This window comes from Mastigoproctus giganteus, chromosome 10 (genome assembly GCF_048544385.1).
Source record: "Mastigoproctus giganteus isolate SK-2022 chromosome 10, ASM4854438v1, whole genome shotgun sequence".
NCBI lineage: Eukaryota > Metazoa > Arthropoda > Arachnida > Uropygi > Thelyphonidae > Mastigoproctus > Mastigoproctus giganteus.
In genome coordinates this window covers 53,139,604-53,156,798 of record NC_143584.1, presented here as the reverse complement: position 1 = coordinate 53,156,798, position 17,195 = coordinate 53,139,604, and the positions used below count along the sequence as shown (strand labels likewise).

Below are 17,195 nucleotides of genomic sequence, written 5' to 3'. Positions count from 1 at the left end.
AGCTTTCACTCACCCTCTTACGGCAACGTGAGAATCAGAATGGAAGCGGAGGGTGCTAAGAATCTCTGGGTACGACCAGACTGCCATGCATGGAAACTGATGATACTTGCAGAAGACAGTTAGCAGGCAGATGTAAGAAAATGTGAATTAGAATATCATTGGTTTGGCTGAAACAAGAAGAAGAAATGAATCACTTATAAGTTTATCAGGTGGAAATCTGTTGTACACCAATGGAAACAGTGAAAGAAGTGAAGGTGGAGTTGGCTTTCTGATCCATAAAGATATAAAAAACAACATTTTGGAATTCAAAAGTACATCACCAAGGGTATCAAGACTATTACTCAGGATTTCTAAAAGGTACAAGCTAAAGGTTATAATGATTTATGCACCAACATCGAGCCATGATGAAGAAGAGGTTGAAGAAACGTACAACGAAATTGAGAGTCTTCTAGATGAGCAGAAAACCCATTACATTATCATTATGGGGGACTTCAATGCTAAGGTTGGAAAGAGACAAACCAGTGCAGAAAGGGGAACTATAGGAAATTTTGGAATTGGTGAAAGAAATGAAAGAGGTGGAAGATTTGTGGAATTTGCAGAATCGCGAGGATTGTCAGTAATGAATACCTTTTTTTCCAGAAAAGGGTGAACAGAAAGTGGACATGGAAGAGCCCAAATGGATTAACAACTAATGAAATTGACTTCATCCTCACTAACAGAAGATATATAGTGAATGATATTACCATCATGAATGAGGTAAATGTTGGAAGTGATCACAGAATGGTAAGTGCACACTTGATATAGATGTAAGAAAATAAAGGAAAAAAGCTGACTTGAGTAAATAATACAGTCTTTGAGATAACAGAAGAGGAGAAAAAGCAGTATGTACTGGAACAAGTTTGAGCTTCTGCAGACTCGCCTGGACCAAGATATCGACAAGGAATATTATAACTTTCTGAAAGTGATAAAGCCCAAGAAACCTATAGGTAAGAAAAAACCCAAAGTAGAAAAAAATTAGTCAAGACACACTTGTCATGATGAACTGAAGACGACAAAAGAAGAGCAAGATAAACACTGACAAGGAGAAAATTGAGTATACTGAGTTATGCAAAGCCATTAGAAAGAGACTCAGAGAGGACATAAGAAGATTTAACACAAGAAAAGTAGAACAAGCATTAAGGGAAACCAAAGGACTTAAATCAGCAGCCATGAGCAGTAATACAGAAAGACAAATGATACTGAAACTGAAGAATAGCAATGCTGTACTTATAAATAGCAGAGAAGGCATAATTCAAATAGCAGAAGACTACTTTAGAGAATTATACAAGGAGTGAGGAGATGGTGCCTGCAGTGGGGAAGATGGATCGCAAATTAGTAACACATACGACATACCCGATATCCTTCCTGGTGAGATAGAACATGCGTTGAAGAAAATGAAGAATCAGAAAGCCCTGGGGGGGGGAGATGAAGTTACTGTAGAGTTGTTAAAATTGGGAGGAAGAGACATGATACAAAAGCTGGCAAGACTCTTCACAAAATGCATTAGAAAAGGTGTGATGCCTAAGGAGTGGAATAATGCAATCATAGTTCTGCTGCATAAGAAAGGAGATAAATCAGAAATTAGAAATTATAGAATAAATTAGCTTTTTATCCCACATCAACTGGGTGGTGTTACACTCAGGGTAGTGGAGAATGAAAGAGACCTAGCGGTAATCATGCAGTCAGGTATGAAGTTTTCCGAGCAGTGCAGACAGGGTGCCAGAGTAGGTCATGGGGTCTCGTCAATGATATACAGGAATTTTGCAAGCAGGCATAAGGAAAAGATTATCCCTTTTTGTATAAGGCAATAGTGAGGCCACAACTTAAGTACTGTGTACAGGTCTGGGTCATTACTAACAGATTAGAAAGAATACTTGATGAGAATCAACCAAAAGAGCAAGCTGGCTTTAGGACAGGATTCTCAACTATGGATCACCTGCATGTAATATCACAGCTAATGGAGAAAGCAAATGAATATAAATCACCATTATTCCTGGCATTTGTGGATTATGAAAAGGCATTTGACTCCATACAGCATAAGGCAATGTTTTGGACACTGGAAAGACAAGGCATAGATACCCCAATATATTATGATTTTGAAGAAATATATATGAGAACACTTCCTTTATTAGACTAGACAAAGACAGTAGCAAATTTAAATTAGGAAAGGAGTTCACATGGATTGAATGGGTTGAGCACGCTGAATTCTGATGGGATCCTTCCACTTGTTCAGATTATGAACCTAAGGGAGCATAAATTCAAATTAAGAAAAGACAGATGTAGAATAGATGTGCAAAAATTTTGCCTTTAGCCAGCGGGTGGTTAATTGCTGGAATAAACTTCCATCTGTCATTGTGGAAGTTGATAGGTTAAATGAATTTAAGGAGGAACTGGACAGGCATTTGGAGGGAATGGTGTGATTTTTTTTTTTTTCTTTTGGCTGATGCTGCATAAGCTCATACATTTGCTTTCTTGCATCACATGCCACTACTACTACTACTACTACAGCTACTACAAGGAGACACAATATCTCCAAAGTTGTTTACTGCTGCCATTGAGGAAGATTTCAGAAGATTAGACTGGTTGCAGAAAGGAGTCAATGTGAATGGAGAGTACCTAAACCATTTACAATTTGCTGTTGACATTGTGGTCATAAGGCACGATCCCAAAGAATTAGAGGAAAATCTTAATCAGTTACGCAGAGTTGGTAAGGATTTTGGACTAAAGATGAATATGGCTAAAACAAAAGTAATGATGAACAAGTATGCCACAGAAGGGGATATAATGATGGAAGGAGCAGTAATTGAAAAGGTGGAGTCATATACTTATCTGGGACAAGTCATTAGGTGTAATAATGATAAATGGCTGGAAGATAAATGGCATTTAGGAAATATAATCACATACTGTGTAGCAATATCCCAATTTGTCTGAAACGTAAAATAATGAACCAATGTATACTCCCCAACATGACTTATGGAAGTGAAATTTGGGCACTCATGAAAAGAATGGAAGAGAAGCTGAGAACTACACAGCAAAGAACGGAACAAATTATATTGGGAATCAGACTGTTAAATAAGAAGAGAAACACATGGATTAGACAGAAAACTCAAGTAAAGGACATTCTTATCAAAAGTAAAGATGGAGAGGCCTTCATCCTGGAGTGGATTGAAATTGGCCGATGACGATGATTAGTGGAGGCATATGATGCAACAAAGCAAGCTTACACAACATGAACCAAAAAAAAAAAAAGAAAAACCCATTCCCATTTCACTGATCTGTTCGTTCCAAATGTTTGTCTAGTTCTGCTTTGAATTTATTTAAGCTATCAACTTCCACAACAGTAGATGGAAGTTTGTTCCCACAATCAACTACCTGCTGGCTAAAGAAAAATTTCTGCTCATCTATTCTACAACTGTCTTTCCTCAGTTTGAATCTATGCCCCCTCAGGTTTGTAATCTCAGCAAGAGGAGAAATCCCATCAGCATTGAGCCTGCTCAATCAATTAAAGGCATTATACACTTCAATCAGATAACCTTGTAGGTGTCTAGCCTCCAGCCGCTTCAATTTGTAGAACTTAAGCCTTTCTTCGTAAGAGCACCACTTTGTTCCCCTCACCAATCTTGTTGGTTTCACTCTGTACTCATTCTAGCAACTCTGCATCCTTCCTAATATGAGGCTTCCAGACCTGTACGCAGTACTTAAGTTGTGGCCTCACCATTGCCTTATACAAAAAGGGATAATCACTTCCTTATACCTGCTTGGAAAATTCCTGTATATCATTGACGAGACCCCCATGACCTACTCTGGCACCCTGTCTGCACTGCTCGGAAAACTTCATACCTGACTGCACGATTACCCCTAGGTCTCTTTCATTCTCCACTACCCTGAGTGTAATACCACCCAGTTGATACATTTCTCTGGGGTTACTGCTACCCATATGCAGTACTTTGCATTTGTCAATGTTAAACTTCAGTTGCCACCTCTTAGCCCATCTGCCCAACTTTTCCAGATCCTGTTGCAACAGCATACTATCATTATTGTTATTAACAACCCTGCCAACTTTAGTATCATCTGCAAACTTTGAAATTAAGCTTGATGCAACAAAGCAAGCTTAATGCTTTGTTGCATAAAAGAAAGCAAAACTTCATCAATATCATTGATAAATATAGAAAACAACAACAATGGGCCCAACACTGAACTCTAAGGGACACCACTAATAACATTATTCCACATAGAGCAGTATCCATTGATTACCACTCTGTGTCTTCTCTCACTCAGCCATCCTTTTATCCATTGTAGCAACTTGGCCTTAATACCACACTGCTCCAATCTGTATAGTAGTCTTCCATGAACAACAGTATCAAAAGCTTTCCTGAAATCCAAGTATACAATATCAAAATTATTTTTTGCATCCAGTTCCTTTGTGACCATGTCATAGTATCCGGTCAGACAAGACTGCCCCTTAACAAACCCATGCTGTGTTTGAATTATTACTGCTGTCTTGTCTAGGTGATCCTGTGTCACCTCTTTAACCAGTGGCTCCATTATTTTCCCTGGAACAGAAGTCAAACTAACAAGTGTGTTATTACTTGTGTGTAATTAATGGAGATACATTTGCACATATCCAGTCCATGGGGACTTTCCCTGTGTCCAAGGATGCTATCATAATTATGGCTAAGGGTTTGCTTACTTCCTTTGCCGCCACCTTTAATAAAACTGGATAGATCCCATCTACCCTAGGTGCCGTTCTTATGTTTAACTTCAATAATTTCTCCTCCACTTTGCTCTCAGTTATTAAAAAATCATTTAACTCCCTATTAGAGTTTGATAAACATCTGGCCCTCTCTTCCTTGAATAACTCCTCACTTGTGATTGTAGATGCAAAATACTCATTTAGTATGGCAGCTATCTCAGAATGATCATTTACAGTCAAACCACTGATATCAAATGGATCATTCTGATTTATCTTGTTCCTTTTAGAGTTTATATAAGTAAAGAAGTCTTTGCTGTTTTTCTTCTTTGCCAAAAATTTCTCATAATCTGCCTTTTCTTGCCTAACCTCCTTTGTGACTTGATTACAGACCAGCTTGTATCTACCATAGGCTTCTGTGCCACCTGATAATTTATATGCATCCCATTCATTTTACTTCTCTGCTACGAGTCTCATTAGTTCATCTGACATCTATTTGGGCCTAAACCGAGAGCAGTATTTCTGAGTTAGAACAGAAAGCCTAGTAGCTTTCAAAATTACTTCCTTGAATGCTTCCCATTTAGAATTTGTTGTTGGTAACATCATCAATTGGTCCCACTGTTAGAACCTAAAAAAATCTCTGAGACCACTGTAGTTGCCTTTATGAAACAAAAACCCTTCCCTTTACCCCTTTTTTTTTTTTTTTAGGAGCATTAGCAACTAAGGCCATATTGCTCCGGGATATGCGGTGGTCATTCCCTGACCTTTCCGCATCCTCCGTATTTGGTGGTGACGGGCTCGAACCTCGGTCTAATCAAGAAGCGTGTGCTACGCACTGCTGCTCCTTCCCACCTGGCTACGGAGGCGCCCCCTTTACCCCTGATGGTAGTTACATCTTTTAAGTAAATCCCACATCTGTACACTGCGATCACTGCCTCCTAGTGGGTCCTTTATCTGTAAATTCTTAATGCATGAATAATCACTGCTGATAATCAGATCAAGAGTGTTACTTCCTCTTGTTGCTTCTCTAACATGTGGCTGTAGAAAGTAATCATCCAATAAATCCACAAAAGCCTTGCTAGTGTGCAAGTGACCAACCCATAAGTTCCAGTCTATACCTGGGAAGTTAAAATCCTCCATTATAAGACATTCTGATTTACTGGCCTATTCTATTTCTCTGTATAATTGTTCATTGTATTCATCAGAGTTGTTAGGCCTATAACAAACTCTTACCCTCATTTTTGCTTTCCCAGTGCTTATGTCACACCAAACTGAATAAACGTTGCATTGTCCATCTATGTCAACTGGATGCACTTCCTTAGATTTTATGTGTTTCTTAACTAATAGCATAACCCTTCCTCCCTTCCTTTCCTGTCTATCCTCTCTGTACACATTGTTCTCCCCAAATTTCAATTCTGCATTCCTAATATCTGTGTGCCACCACATCTCTGATATCCCAGCAATATCAGCATTTGATGTCTTGATCAGCACTTCAAATTTATGATTTGCTTTTGCTATAATAGCAATTGATGCTGCTTTTACAGATTTTGTAATAGGTAAACAGACCAACTGCTAATATGGCATTCTTGATGATTTTCCATTGAAAGTCATTTGGGGAGTCAACATAGTCCAACCACAACCCATTTTTGTTCAGCTTACTTCTAATGTAAAAGCAATTGCTTTTATACCTGGTCCTGACAGATTGATAAGATATGATAATTTTTCTCACCCCTCCTTTTAGATAAGGGAAACCAAAGAAAAACCTGCATAAGTGATTTTTATCAGAAATTTTAATTTATAAACTAGAGAAGAGACAAATTAAATGATATCTTTCCGGCTCATAAATGCTACTTACTTTGGTTGTGGGATCCTGTTTCTCAACAACATAATTAGTAACCTGACTTCCACCATCATCTTGAGGTGGTTTCCATGACAAGGAACATGTTTCTGGTGTGATATCAGTTATTTGCAGTGGACCCTGAGGAGGTCCTGGTTTATCTGAAAAATGTTTTCTCATTAATATATACCAAATTCAGCAGAAATAATAGCAACAGAAAAGGTATTAAATTTAATGTAAAAAAAGATTACATATACAGAGTATAGAATTTCAGAAACCAACCTCTTCTTATGTTTGAAATCGTGGGGGTGGGAATAAAATACATACATCAATGAGCCAAAACATTATGACCAGAGAGTCGTGATGCAAATCGAAGCAACTGCAGGTGAACTAAGGTGCATGCGTGGGCTGGGACATGTTATATAAAAACACCCGATACTGAGCTCCGTTAATCAGTGTTATATGTTCTTCAGATCTCTTGTTCTTCAGATGGGAAAGGCAGTGGACTTAAGCGAGTTTGACAAAGGCCAAATTGTAATGGCCAGACAACTGGGTCAGTGCATATCCAAAACGGCACGGCTGGTTGGATGCTCATGGTCAGCCATGGTTAGTACCTACCAAAAGCGGCGCCTCCGTAGCCAGGTGGGAAGGAGCAGCAGTGGGTACCACACGCTTCTTGATTAGACCGGGGTTCGAGCCCATCACCACCAAATACGGAGGATGCGGAAAGGTCAAGGAATGACCACCGCATATCCCCGGAGCAATATGGCCTTAGTTGCTAATGCTCCAAAATAACAAACAAACCTACCAAAAGTAGTTGAAGGAGGGAAATCCCATCAACCGCCAGAGAGGTGTTGGATGACCATGGCTCATCTATGTTTGAGCTGAGCAAAGGCTCTTCCAGATGGTACGTGGCAACAGAAGGGTAACTGTGGTGCAAATTGCCAGTATCTGGAATGCTGGTGATGGGAGTAATGTGTCACAACACACAGTACATTGAACCCTGCTGAAAATGGGGCTGCGTGCTGCAGGCTGCTCCGAGTGCCCATGCTAACCATGGTTCACTGGTGACAGCACCTACAATGGGCACACGAGCATCGAAACTGAACCTTGAGTGATTGGAAGAAGGTTATCTGGGTCAATGAATCACATTTCTTGTTGCACCATGTGGACGGCCGGGTACATGTGCGTTGTTTACCTGGGGAAGTGATGGTGCCTAGATGCACCGTGGAACAAAAACAAGCTGGTGGCGGCAGTGTCATGCTTTGGGCTGTTGTTGATTAAGGGTTTTAAGACACAAGGGCATCAAGGCCAAGATGTGTCTTTCCAGGTTTTTTTTTTTTTTTTTTGTAACTATTTTCAGATTTGTTTGTCAAATAGGATTTTTCAATTTGATAAATAGTTCCTCTAGATTTGCAGAATTATCTAATATCTGTTGTAGGGTAGGTGGATTCTGGTTATTACATAGACTTTGGAAGCAAAGTGGTCTGGAATTTCTGAAGCGTGGGCATACTAATAGGATGTGTTTGACACTAAGCTGAACTTGATATTGAAAACAGGGAGGGGGATTCTCATTAGCTAGTAGATGATAATGCGTAAGGTGAGTGTGGCCAATTCATAGTCTCGCAAGCATTACTTCTTCTTTGTGACTTTTTCTGATGCTTGATTTCCATATTTCTGGATTCGGTTTTATTTCTTGGAGTTTATTATTAGCTTGATTTCCCCATATTTGAGTCCATTCATCATCACTTGCTCTAATAATAATTTTTCTGAAATCAGTGTATGGTACTATCATTGTTTCGTTTGATAGTTCTGATGCTGACTTGGCTGCATTGTCTGCTTTTTCATTGCCTTCTATTCCAGAATATCCTGGAATCCAGCAAAGAGTTATTTCAGAGTGTTTTTTTTGACATCGGTATATAAGAAAGCTAATTTCTTGTAGAAGGGGATGGTGAGAATGTTGTATATCCTGTATGGCTGAGATAGCACTGAGCGAATCAGTAAATATTAAGACAGAGAGGGACGACTGTTGACATATTTCACTTAATGCAACCTGTATAGCATACAGTTCTGCAGATAGTATGCTGCACTCAACTGGAAGGGATTTTGAAATTACATGCGAAAGGAACACGGCTGCTGCACCTACATGTGATTGGGACTTAGAGCCATCCGTATAGATTGAGTTTCCCAGTGTGTTGCGAAGTATAGTTGGCATGTAACTGTCAGATGTTAAGTGATGGCATGGTATTTTTTGACCACTGAGCGAAGTAAAGATCAATGTTTATATCATGTCTATTCCATGGAAGCAAAGGCATATTTGCACTTTTCGCAATTTTATTGAGATTGATTTTCCACTTTTGTATTACTTCTTGAAGACGAATCCCAGCTGGTCTGGGTTGATTAGGCTTGGATTCATAAAGTGTTGGCCATAGAAATTGGTTGAGGTATACCCAACAGGGGTGAGTTGGAAAGCTTCTTATTTTGGTAGCGTATTGGCAGAGTAAGCATTGTCTTCTAAGATAAAGCGGCGGGTCGTGTGCCTCTATATATAAGCTCTGTACTGGCGAGGTTCTGTAGGTGCCTAGTGCTGATCGAAGGGCACTATGTTGAATGGTGTTCACAGACCGTAAGACGCTGTTTTTAGCTGATGCATATACTATATCTCCATAATCTAATCGTGACCGGATTAGAGCATGATATAAATTCAGCAATGGCTGTCTGTCAGCACCCCAAGATGTTGAGGATACTGCACGAAGGATGTTTAGTTTCTGGAGGCACATAGTTCATAGATAGGTTACATGTTTACGAAAATTTAATTTGGTGTCTAAATTCAGATCCAATAATCTTATGGAGTCTGTCATCGATATTTCTCTGCCTTTCAGTTTTAATACAGGTTCCGGATAAAGCGATTGTAATTTACAGAAGTGTATTGCTGCTGTTTTCCCCTTGGTTAATTGATAGCCGTTGCTTTCTGTCCAAGTTTAAATTTTGTTTATTGCTATCTGTAGTTGTCTTTCAATGGTAGCCATGTTTGATGATTGACAGGAAATAGCAAGATCGTCTGCATACATATAAACTTCTACCGTAGCTGGGATGTCTCTTATAATGCTATTGGTACATAACGCAAAGAGTGTGGCACTTAAAATCGATCCTTGAGGTACTCCTGCTTCTTGCATGTGAATTTTGGACAGCTCATTCTGGAATCTTACTTGAAAGGTCCTGAGGTGAAGAAAATTTCTGAATGAATCTAGGCAGGTTACCTCTCAGTCCAAGTTTGTATAAGTCTTGGAGGATTCCATATCTCCAGGTTGTATCGAATGCTTTGGTAATATCAAAAGTTATCATTACCATGTGCTGTTTTTTAAGAAAAGCATTTCAAATGTGAGCTTCAACCTTGTGTTGTACACCTGTTACGGCAGAACCAAATTGATGGCATGTTATAGCATCTTGATCTTCAACAATCCAGGCAAGTCTCCTGTGAACCATCTTTTCTATTATCTTTCCTAAACAGCTGGTCAAAGATATAGGACGATAACTATTGGGGGAGGCAGCATCTTTCCTGGGTTTCACTATGGCTACCACAACTGATTGATGCCATGTATCAGGGTAAACATTCTCCTCAAAGATTCTATTGTAAAATTTCAGTAGTATAGATTTTGAGTTTGAGTTGAGGTGGCAAAGCATTATGTAGAAAATGCCATCTGGTCCAGCAGAACTATTTCTAGAATTCTGGAGAGCTTCGTTGAGTTCATTCATAGTGAACGGAAGGTTATAAGAATAAGATTGGTTTGTAACAAAGTTAATTTTATATTTTTCCACGGACATTTTTTTTCTGTGTAAATGAGTCTTCGTAAGATTGAGATGATGAAGTGACTGCAAATGTTTCTGCTAATGCCTCTGCAATATCAGTTGGAGAAGAAATATCTATTCCTTTCCAGGACAGGATTGGGGCTTTGGTTTGTTGACACTTTTCACTGAGGATACGGATCTTTCTCCAAATTATTCTGTGGTCAGTGTTTCTGCAGATGGTAGAACTGAATCGAATCCACGCATCCTGTTTAGCTTTTCTACGAATTCGGCGTTCTTCAGCTTTCAGCCGTTTATAGTTTATAAGGTTCTCCATTGTAGCATTTCGGCAAAAAATGTTCCAAGCTTTGTTTTGTTTTATTTTGGCAAGAAAGCAATCCCTTGTCCACCAACTATTATATCTTTGTTTCGTAAGGTTTACTTTCGGTATTGCGCTGGCAGCACCTCCAAGTAGTTCTTCTACTATATGTCTAGTGCCATTATTAATAGATGCAGTAAGAATCAAGTGGTTATCAAATTGCACTGTTTTTGAAAACTTCTCCCAGTTAGCTCGGTGAAAATTCCATGTAATTCTTTGGTTAGATGTATAGTTTGTATCATCTGTATTTTGCAAATTATAGGAAAGTGATCACTGTTGTGAAGGTCAGTTAAAGGACAGAAGAATACTGTCCAATCAAAGCTAGGATAAATGGACGAGGAACATATGGACAGATCCAGAGCAGCGCTTGATCCTGTAGGCAAGTGAATATAAGTTTGCACACCGGTATTCAGTAGTGTTAAGTGATGGTTATCAAGTACAGTTTCGATCATCCTCCCTCTACGATCTATGTTTGGGGAACCCCACAAAGGATGATGAGCATTTAGATCACCTAGAAAGCATACAGGTTGGGGCAGTTGATTAAGTAAATTGTCAAGTTCTGCAATGGAACATGAAACGCTTGGTGGAATATAAATGGAGATAAGAGTGAGATTAATTCCAAGAACAATACGAATGGCTACTGCTTCTAGATTAGTGGAAAGCTGAACAGGTTTTGATGGTACATTACTATGAACTAATATTGCTATTCCACCTCTTGCCAAAGACTCAGAACATCTGTCACATCTATATAGCGTATACCGTGAGAAGTATGGGGTATGATTTGATTATAAATAGGTTTCCTGTAGACAAATACATGCAGGATCATGCTGGTGCATTAAGTATTTTAATTCGTCAAGATTGCTTCTTAGTCCTCTACAATTCCATTGAATAATTTTCTGCATTACTTGGGTTTAGGTTAGGTGGATTGCTCTGATCATTTGTTTTTCCCTCGATCCTGTTTATATTTCTTTCGTTTTGAAAAGACTGGGCGAGAAATATCCATCTCATCATCAGCATGAAGCAGGAGAACAGCATCTTCATTATCTAACTTCTCATTGATTTCCATAGTTCGTTCAGTTGGTTTATTTTGTGTATGAGCATCTTTCTACTTTGATAATGTGCCTGAGTTGGGAAGTCTTGTTTTGGCTTGGATGACTTTGTATTAGTAAAATTTGATGGACTCTTTGTCTTTGTTGCTGTCAGTGTTTCACCATCCACAAGGATGGATCTAGCCCACTGAGCAAGAGATAATTTAGGAGGAATAGTAATATAAGTCTGTGTTGAAAATTGTTTAGTGTTTTTGACTGCATTGGAATATGTTTTGGCAGGCATCACATTTAATATCTGTTAACGTGCCTCTTGGTATGATACATTTTTCTCTACCTTGTACTTCATTATTTTCTTTCCCATTTTCCATTATTCGCAAGTTCTAGAATATGCAGGGTGAGTACCCTGGCAATTGGGACACTTTGGCGTTGCTGCTGTACATTCCGTTTGGGAGTGGTCTGATGAGCCACACAGGGGGAAAATTGCCTTACGTTGGCATGCTGTTTGAGAATGACCATACTTCTGGCATTTAAAGCATCTAAGTGGATTTGGTATGTATGGTCGGATCTTACAGAAAAGGTAGCCAGTTTTAACTGATTCTGGGAGATTTGGACTGCTGAAGGTAAGGATAACATTTCTTGTGGATGTAAGGACACCATCTTGTTTGGTCATAATTCTCTTAGCACCGACAACACGTTGTGCCTTAAGTTCTTCAGCAATTTATTCCTCGGGAACATTAAGGAGGTCCCATTCTGAAATGACTCCCTTTGAGGTGTTTAAAGTTCTGTACGGGGTTACCGAAATGGGAAGGCCTCCGAATGTCGTTTGCTTCAGGAGTTGTCTAGAATGACTAGGATTGGAAGTCTCTATAAGATCTCCTGAGCGAAGGCGTTTGACAATTTTGGGAGTACTTACTATAGCCTCTATGCTTTTCTGCACAAGAAATGGTGATAAGCTACTAAGAGGTTTCGTTGAAAACGAGTGTAAAATAAAAAAAAGCAGGTAGGTCATGTGAAGAATCATCTTTTTTGATTCTTTTTGCTTGAGATGACTCAAGTTCATGAGAGCACGTAGGCTCTACAGTCGGTGATATTAATGGATCCATAATTGCTCCTTTTTGCCCTGAGTATTGAATTATACTCAGATTACCATCCCTGCCACGTGGAAGCAGGAGCGGTTCCACCAGTGACCAAGCGATATGTTAGAGAAATTGGTTATATATGTATATATATATATATATATATATATATATATATACATACAAAAGAAAGATGTCTTTCCTTCCTTGATATGAAGCTTACTTCTTTATTTAGAAAAGGCCAAAATTAAATAACTTTATAAAGAAAGGGTTTTAACAATCTCTACAATCTGTCGCTTAGAGAAAAGATGCTTTCAAATCACTTTGGAAATATCGCTATGATCAGTCGTTTGGCATTCGGGGACATGCTTTGGACAATGTTCTGCTGGGATACTCTGGGTCCAGTCATCCATGTGCCGGACACTCTGACGTCTACCACCTATATAAACATTGGAAGACCAAAAATGGCCACCTTCTTACTCACACGTGCCGTTCATCACTCCATGAAAATGTGTCTGGATTATGCGTTTTAAGTTTAGTATGGTAATTAAATTGTGTACTCAAGGATTTACCTACACCAGTGGATCACAGTTGTGAGATTTGTTTTCAGTTTTATTGGGTGAGATAGTGTTTTTCAACTCGTTTTTGATTCAACGCTGGCAACAATGTGTCAGCTCACCATGGCGGCATTGTTCTAGCATTGGAGAGAGTGGCATTCCACGTATTTCCCTGCCACCATGGTTGAACTGCGCTCTTGACTAGGGAGGGTGATCCCCTGTGTTATATATTGAATCACAATTTGACAGAAAGCTTATGAGAACTAGAACCTGTAGATAGTGTCTGCTAATGAAAATATGTTTAATCTAAATTTTAAGCATTCATATTCCAGTTAATTAAGAGACGAAACCAACAGCGGGCTTAATGTTGATTCAGTGCAGCCGAATCCAGCGATATTCTGCTTAAGGCAACACATCATTTAAACTCCTGACAAGGTCAAGTGGCAACAAGGTTAGTGATTGTTCCTCCCCCACTCCCACCCACTGCTGCAACTTTCTCCTCTGGTCATCGAATGGAAGAAGTTCACTACAGTTACTGAACAATGATTTCTAAATTTATAATGTGCTTCCCCCACCACCCACTCCACATTGAACCTAAAATGTTAAAGATGCGATCGATAACCATGCACCATAGACAGAAATAACATCGCTATCGTATTTGTTGACCCCAAACTTACTAAAGGTAGTCCCAGGTCCCGGTGTTCTCCCTCCCTCCTCAGTGACCTGTGGGGCTGAGCTGAAACTTTGACACGCCATATCTTGGGTTGGACTTGTGCTACGAACTTGTAGAGTCAACACCATTTGCAATCTTGTGAATCATTTTCCACAATGGTATGCATTACATTCGTTTATCTGGAATAGCTCGGTAATCCGAATTTTGGTGCAAGATGCTGCAAGATACTGATAGCAACACCGCCCAAATAAACACTGCTCCACAGGAAACAGCAGGTAGTACTCTATTGGAAACTGTGCAGCTTGAGTATACAGAGGAAACGAACCCAACACGCAAGCGGAAATATAATAAAAAACAAGTTGTTGAATAGAGCAACAGAGAGACAAGAAGCCAGCAAGGGACGAGAGGAAGTCAGAACATCCTCTGCTCTCAAGCAGAAAATACCAACAATGTAAAGCAGGAAGAAAACATAGAGTCGCTAGATCCGACTCTCCCAGATGGGACGGTACTGGAAAAGACCCTCTCCCTCAGAACAACGTTAGAGAACCTCCTGAAAGATATCAGCAACAGAATAACTACTGGACTTCGAGGAAAAATAGTGTCCATCTGGACAAAGCTGGAGACAGTCCTACTACAAACCAACCTAGAGTGCGAAACAGCTAAAGCAAAACTGGAGGTCCTCCAATCCGTGGGGACCAGACCAAATGCCACAGCGCGCTCCCTCATATGCGCAAGCGCTGAGGACCTGACCGATTGCTGACCCAATTCCAACTGCGACTACAGCAATGAAATGCAGGTCACAAAGTTGGCAGACGACTTCAGAGATACCAAAATCAAATCGGTAAGGAGGACCAGAAACATAGGGATTATCATCAAGACTCAAACAAAAGAGGATGCAACAAAAATCCTAAAAATGAGAAGATTCAAACATTCGGACTTGAAGCCCTACACTCTAGATGCAAAGGACCTATCATAAGGATATATAACCTCGACAATGATCTGACACCAACTGCTCTCCAGGAGGAGCTGTATCACAGAAACCTCCAGTACGCACATCCGGAAGAAGAACTCGCCAACTTGATCATTCCCAAGTTCAAGACGAAAGCCAGAACAGGAAATACTTACCACTGGGTCGTGGAGTTGTCACCAGCGGCCTGGGGCACACTTAGCCAGCCTGACAAAGTGTTTATAAACTGGGGCAGTCACCGCTTTAGGGAGCACATAGCTGTCCCTAAGTGTTTCAGATGTTGCTGGTCTGGGCATACCACTCATACCTGTGCTCAAACCCAACTCACTTGTGGCCACTGTGCAGGACGTGGCCACGACTTCAACATGTGTCCGAATAAAGACAAGCCGTTGACCTGTATAAATTGCAAATTCCCTAAACTACCAGCAGAGCACTCAATTAGGGACAGCGAATGTCCAGTGTACTGTAAAGCAAAGAGCACTTTCCAAATGAGACTAGATTATGGCCACACGCCCTAAATCCTATAACATCAACAGGGTAAAATTCATAGAACGAACGCACAACAGTCCAAAATAGTAGTGGCGCAGCTCACAAAGAAGGCGAACGAGGCAAATCTCGACATATTCCTCATCCAGGAGCCATATGCATATCGCAAGGAGGTCAGGGGTTACCCCCTGGCTTATAAGATAGTGCAGGATACCAGAGAAACACCCTGGGCCTGCATATTGATTCGGAATCCAAATATAACAGCAACAAAACTAACCAACTACTGCACATCTTGGGCTGCATGTGCCCATATTATCATGCCCCTGGTGAATTTTATGCGGTATCACTATACTGTCACTCAGGTGAAGATATACTACCAGTAACCAGATATCTGAGAAGCCTCCAGACAGACTTCCCAAACAGTAAGATTGTCGTGGGAGTGGATGTGAATTGCAGGTCTCCAGAGTGGTTCAGCGAGACCACGGATAGACGTGGAGTACAGAACGGGCAACGACTTGAAGATTACTTAGCGAATATCCATACACAGTCCTCAACCGGCCAAACAATCTGGCAATATTCTCCAGTTCGATGGGGTAGGCCACAATCGATGTCTCTCTGGCTACCAGATCCCTCGCTGGCCACTTAACATTGTGGACCGTCCAAGAAAGCTGGACCACATCGGACCACAGGGCTATCATGTTTGAGCTCCAACGCTCCCTTAGTCGACACCAAGCAGTGAGCCAGGCACAGCCAAGATGTGTCATGGAGAGGGCAGATTGGCCACACAGACCACAGCAGCCCAATCGCTGAACATCATTGGACTCAGCCCGGATCAGCACCAGATGACGGTCGCTGGTCTCATCACTGAAACTGCCAACACCTCTATTAAAAAGAAAAACCCAACCCCAGGGGCTGTACCCTGGTGGTCTCCAGAGCTACAGAGGTTTAGGCAGGAGGTGCACAGGAGAAGGAAACTCTTCCAGCGGGCAAGGCGCTCCCAGCTGGCAGCGGAAGTGAAGGCACTAAGACAGAACTTCCGAGACACAAGGAACCTGTACACTGCAACCATACACCAGCGTAAGATGCACAGTTGGGAACACCTTGTTTCTATCACTGTGAATAATAACCCCTGGGGTGTGGTATACAGAGTAACCACAAAAAAACTCCCCAGGGGTGAGACCATACCAGCGACGAGGACACGTCAGGGTACTTATACCCGGACCTGGCAGGAAACAATTATTAACATCATGGATACCATGTTTCAAGACCATCTTGCCCCCTCTACCCCAGAGCAGATAACCCTCTGTGCGGACAATGAAACCTACTGCATGACTGCAACAGAAGACCCTTTCACCAAACTTGAACTGGAAACAGCTGCCATGAGAATTAGAAACAACAAGTCTCCTGGTTCTGATCTTTTGGAGCCAGAGATAGCATTAGCATTAGTAGAGGCATTTGATGCAAGAAAGCAAGCTTATGCAGCATCAGCCAAAAAAAAAAAAAAAAAAAAACCCCACTTCCACTTCACCCCTCTGTTTGTTCAAAATACCTGTCCAGCTGAGCCTTAAACCTATTTGTCAAGAAAGATTGTCAAGAAAGCCATCGAAACCATTCCAAAGGTGCTTCTTAACCTATACAACCACTGCCTCAAAGAAG

At 40.6% G+C, this 17,195-nt stretch overlaps 1 protein-coding gene across 2 annotated transcripts in view; it reads right to left on the bottom strand.

Annotated features, from left to right (window-relative positions):
* Nucleotides 1-17,195, bottom strand: part of LOC150079033 (twitchin-like) — a 2,795,346-nt gene that overhangs the window by 721,340 nt on the left and 2,056,811 nt on the right. For both annotated transcript variants that reach the window (XM_090382361.1, XM_090382360.1), the window contains one exon: nt 6,585-6,727. In XM_090382361.1, coding sequence (XP_090238487.1) covers nt 6,585-6,727 — 143 coding nt within the window. The remainder of the gene's footprint in view (nt 1-6,584; nt 6,728-17,195) is intronic.